The 5,282-nt window shown below is 37.3% G+C and overlaps 1 protein-coding gene across 1 annotated transcript; it reads right to left on the bottom strand.

The window, feature by feature from the left end:
- Positions 1-2,953: 2,953 nt before the first annotated feature.
- Positions 2,954-3,901, bottom strand: LOC102858183 (olfactory receptor 52R1-like). Its single transcript, XM_006885700.1, has one exon. It carries the CDS (start codon positions 3,899-3,901, stop codon positions 2,954-2,956), a length of 948 nt encoding a protein of 315 aa, XP_006885762.1.
- Positions 3,902-5,282: the final 1,381 nt, after the last annotated feature.

Raw genomic sequence — 5,282 nt, 5'->3', positions numbered from 1 at the left:
ATTCTTCTCAGAGTCAGCCATAGTTTGTTATGATCTACACAGTCAAATGCCTTTGCATAGTCAATGAAACACAGATAGACATTTCTCTGGTATTCCCTGCTTTCAGCCAAGATCCATCTAACATCTGTAATCATGATAGAGAAAAAAAAATTGAAGTTACGAACTATTATGTTTTACTTGGATACACAATTATTACCCATGGTAACAGTAACTTAGAAATCCAAAGACTTGTTACATTAGGAAAATATACTCTCAAGGACCTCTCCAAAATGTTGAAAAGTGATTAAGTCAGCTTAAAGACTAAGGTACGTTTTCTTTAAGCCATGATCTATTAAATTGTTTCCTATGCACCTGAAAGTTGGACAATAAATAAGGATGATAGAAAAAGAACCTATGCTATGAATTGTGGTTTTGGACAAGAGTACTGAATATCCCATCGACTTCCAAAACAATATCGCTCTACATTGCTATTGTTGGTATGTGCTATCGAGTTGCCTATGACTCATAGCAACCCTATGTACAACAGCTTTGAACCCTGCCCTATCCTGAGTCAATCTCATCATCTTCAACAGATCCATTCCAACTTCTCCAATCACTGAGTCAATGAATTTCATTCTGGATCTACCTCTCCTGCACTGTCCCTCTACCTTTCCAAGTATGATGTTCTTCTCCAAGGACTGGTCCCTCTTGGCCATGTGTCCAAAGTATGTGAAACAGAGCTTCAAAATCCTTACCTCCAGAGAAGAGCTTGAAAGAGTTCTATATTTACTCCCATTCCAACTAAAGGTGATCTGACAAAGTATGGAAATTATCCAATTATATCACACGGCAAGATCTTGCTGAAAATTACTAAAAAATGACTGGCACAGTATATTAGCAGAGAACTGCCAGTTGTGCAAGCTGAGTTTAGAAGAACTGTGGAACTAGGGACATCTTAGCCAATGTTAGATGTATCCTGGCTGAAATCAGAGTACTAGAGAAATGTCTATATGTGTTTCTTTGATTATGCAAAGGCATTTGACTGTGAGTATCACAACTAATTGTGGCTAAACTTGAGAAGAATGAGAATCCAAGAATATTTAATTGTGCTCATATAAAACCTATCCTTGGACCAGGAGGCTGTATTCAGAATAAGAGTGCAAGATCAGGAAAGGTTTGTGTCACTTTGACGCACACCTTGATGGATCCAATCTCTATACGTTTTCAATCTATATGCAGAAGAGATCGTTTGGGAGGCTGGACTTTATGAAGAGGAATGTGGCATCAGAATTGGAGAAAGACTCCTCAACAACCTGTCTACTTTGGACATAGTGAAACCAGGAGCTTAGAGACATGGAGGGTGTCTCACATACTTTGGGTATCTTTTGATGTGGAGGAACCAATTCTTTGAAGAAGACATTTTGCAGTGAAACAAAGAGTGTTAGAGAAAAAAAGAGGAAAATCCTCAAAAGAGATAATTTGACACAGTGATTGTAACAATGGGCTCTAGTGTATTAGAGATCATGAGATGGAGCATGATACAACAAGGTTAAGCATTATTCACACCTAACAATATCAACAATGTTAGAATTTGTATGTATTTTTCAGGAGTATGTTTTTACAGAAATGCATTCCTTTTTTGAACTATCATTAAATAGTTGGTATTTCCTTTATTTTACTTTAATTTTCTATCATGAGATTTTCCCCTTAAGTCTTAACATTCATTGAAAATAAATAGCTATAGCTGATTCTCCAGTGGGTTTTCAGAGGCAATAAATCACATGGGAGGAAAATGCACTGCTGGTGGGTTTGAAATACATGCCTTCGGATTGACAGCACATCTCCTTACCAGTGGGTTGCCAAAGCTCACATATATGATTTAGTATTGAACAATATTTAAGTGTTTTTCCATTTTTATTTCATTGTTTCTGTTATTTTGGGCCATAGAATTGGAATGGACTTATAACTGACCCTTCAGTGGGTTTTCAGAGGCAACTAATTGCATGGGAGGAGATTGCCCATACTTCTCCCATGGAGCAGCTGGTGGCCTTGAACTGAATGCCTTTGGTATTGCAGCACAGCTTCTTTCCACTAGGAAACCAGAACATAAAGAATGATTTAATAAATTTTTTTAGATGTTTTGTAAAAATGTTCTGTTTTTAATCCAAGCATGCTCACTTTTTTCCAGATGGGAGTGCTCTTTTCCAAGAAATATATGCATTTTTAAAGCATTTTTTAAGGTCTTATTTTTTTAATGTTTCCCTATGATAAAAAATATATGCTTTCATTTTAATAATCTGTAGAACACGATTTCTTTTATAAAAATGTGATGGTTTTATTACTCTTATGACAGAAGAGAAAAAATGATACCTTTGAGTTATGGTGCTGGAGAAGATTATTGAACATACCATGGACTTCCAGGAGAACAAATAGATCTGTCTTGGAGAGGGTGAAACTGACTTTCTTCATGAAGGCAAGGATTTTGAAACTCCATTACACATACTTTGGGCAGATGGTCAGGAGGGACCAGTACTTAAAGAAGGACATCATGCTTAAAAGGGTAGAGGGGATACAGGAGAGGAAGACTCTGAATGAGATGAACTGACACAGTAACAGGGACAATGGGATTTGGTTTATCAGTGTCAGACTGGTTCAGAAAAGGGCAGATTTCACAGCTATTGTACATGGGATCACTATGAGTCATGGGCAACTTGTTGGCCATACCAACTACAACATGACAAAGAGTATATTACCTCTGATTTATTTTCAATAACATCTCTTAGCTCCACATATTCTGGCCTTCTGACTTCTCTCATGTTCTGCATGCCCTAATAAATATTATTCTTGCTCCTGGTATATTGCTGACCCCTGGACCACTTGTTCACAGACATGACTTTATGAAGGTTTGTAATGCACCCTAGGAAACGTACCTCATTATTTCACTTGATGAAAATATACTCGTGGAATTTTTAGCTCAGGGATGCTTACCACAACATCCTTGGATAACCCTGTCTCGAATTTGTTTGGTCCTAACTCCATAGATGATGGGATTTAGCATGGGAGGTACCAGGAGATAGAGATTAGCAGTCATTATTTGTAACACATGGGGCACATGGCGACCAAAGCGATGGGTAAGGAGAGTGAAAAGTGCCAGGATATAAAAAGCCAAGATAACACAGAGATGAGAGGCACATGTCCCAAATGCCTTGAGTCGAGCTTCACCTGAAGGCAGTCTCAGTACAGCTCTCAAAATCATGACATAGGATATACCTATTACAATTATATCAAAACCACTCACAGAGAATGCCACAAAGAGTCCATATCCACGATTTACTCTAGTGTCAGCACATACCAACTTCAGCACAGCCATGTGCTCACAGTAGGACTGGGGAATGACTTTGTTGGGACAGAAAGGCATCCTAGAGATCATGATGCAGAAGGGGCTCACCCAAAGCACCCCTCTTATCAACACAGCTGCCCCTAGTTTGGCTACTACGGATGGGGTTAAGATAGTAGAGTGGCGGAGTGGAAAGCAGATCGCCACATAGCGGTCCAAGGCCATAGCCATGAGCACCCCAGATTCCACAGTAGAAAAGGCATGGATGAAGAAGACCTGGATGAGGCAGGTATGGTATTCAATGTCATGAGCATGGAACCAGAGTATGGCCAGCATCTTAGGTTGGGTAGAGGTGGAAAGGATGAGGTCAGTAACAGCCAACATGGCCAGAAAGAGGTACATGGGTTCATGGAGGGTGTGGTCAATTCGAATGATATGAAGGACAATGATATTGCCAACTATAGCAACTGTATACATGACACAGAATGGAAAAGCAATAAAAAAATGAGAATTTTCTAGTCCTGGGATTCCAAGGAGGATGAAGGACACAGGATGAGAAGAGTTGTTCTCCGACGTCAGCATCATAGGATGGGCAATTTATTAATCTTGGGAAGGTAAATTACTCTGCATGTGTTAAAAAAATGAACAAAATTATTATAATTTAGAAGCCTTTTGAAATGGGCATATAAGTAATACATAAATTGAATTATGGAATACTGGAATAATTTTAACTATTTTAAGAAATTAAAATTTGACAAATAATGGGATAATCATAACTATTTCTATTTATCTCTTTTAAACAAGGGACCAGGGTATTGGAATGTCAAATATAATATTTTTTCTTAAGAATTGAAATTTTTAATATGAGTTAAAGCTATATTGAAAAATAGTAGATCATAAATTTTTGTCTTAGTTGTTACAATTTTATATGTTTGCATATAAAATGTATATACATTGTGGTTCAGTCATGGACATTGTGTTTTACACACTCATTCACATTGTGTTTCATATGATAATTCTCATATATTGCTTTATAAAATTAAGAGCGTATAGGCTGGGGGCATATAGCTTGAAAACTGCAGCAGCCTAGAGCCTAGTCTGTCTTTATTGACAATCACCAGGAAGTAAATCACAAACAGAATTCTTTGCAAATGCAGCCAAGTTTTTCCTCTATTGTCAATCTTATGCTTATCTCAGGAAGGAAGTAGTTCACAGGTACAAACTCTTAATCCCTCTGCAGGGGAACCCTGGCATCTCCTTGTCTTCAAGAAGCATCTCATTTCTTTTGATCTGCCACAGGAGGAATCTCAGATTGTATTTTTTGTTTATTAAATTCATGATTAAGCATTTGGCTTAGCATTTAGTTTAACATTTGGCTTCACACATTTCCCCCCATTTTATCTTTATTATAATTATTTTGTCTTCTGGGCAAATATAGCTTCATTTGGTTCATCTTGGGGTTTCTCCTTTCTGGATGGTACCCACAGCTTTTCTATGGCTGAAGAAATAGAAACAAATCCTTGACCCTAATGAATGACAAATCACTTTTCCATTCATTAGTTAGATATTTTTGAATATCATACACAGGTTCAATTATTTAGTTGACTGTAATACCCAATGTCTCTCAGCTGGAGTTTCTCCTTTTTCATTAGAATTTAAAATTTTAAAGTGAATAAGGCTTTTATAAAATAGTTCAAGGAGACGATATTTGTTCTATCCCATCTTTCCACTGTTGTTTTTGAACATAGTTTGTTAAGTCAAAATAGCTTTTCTTTGGGGATTTTAAGGAATACCAGTAGTAATACAACAAATGTTCCTTTTTTAAAAAATTTCCATCCATTCATTGTTGTACTTTTCTCTCCTCCCAACCCTCCCACCTAGTACACTACCCTCTTGGAAAAGTAAAAGAAAAATTCTTTCATTGTTTTATGATCCCTTCCCCCAGGTCCACTCCACTGTGCAGCCT

The sequence above is a fragment of the Elephantulus edwardii genome, unplaced genomic scaffold (assembly GCF_000299155.1).
Source record: "Elephantulus edwardii isolate Elephantulus edwardi_28Jun2011 unplaced genomic scaffold, EleEdw1.0 scaffold00044, whole genome shotgun sequence".
Classification (NCBI taxonomy): Eukaryota; Metazoa; Chordata; class Mammalia; order Macroscelidea; family Macroscelididae; genus Elephantulus; species Elephantulus edwardii.
The sequence above is the reverse complement of the archived record's forward strand: the minus strand, read 5'-3'. Positions and strand labels throughout refer to the sequence as shown.

Excerpts from the sequence above, each read along its gene's own strand:
- LOC102858183 (XM_006885700.1), bottom strand. The coding sequence starts at position 3,901 with ATGATGCTGACGTCGGAGAACAACTCTTCTCATCCTGTGTCCTTCATC.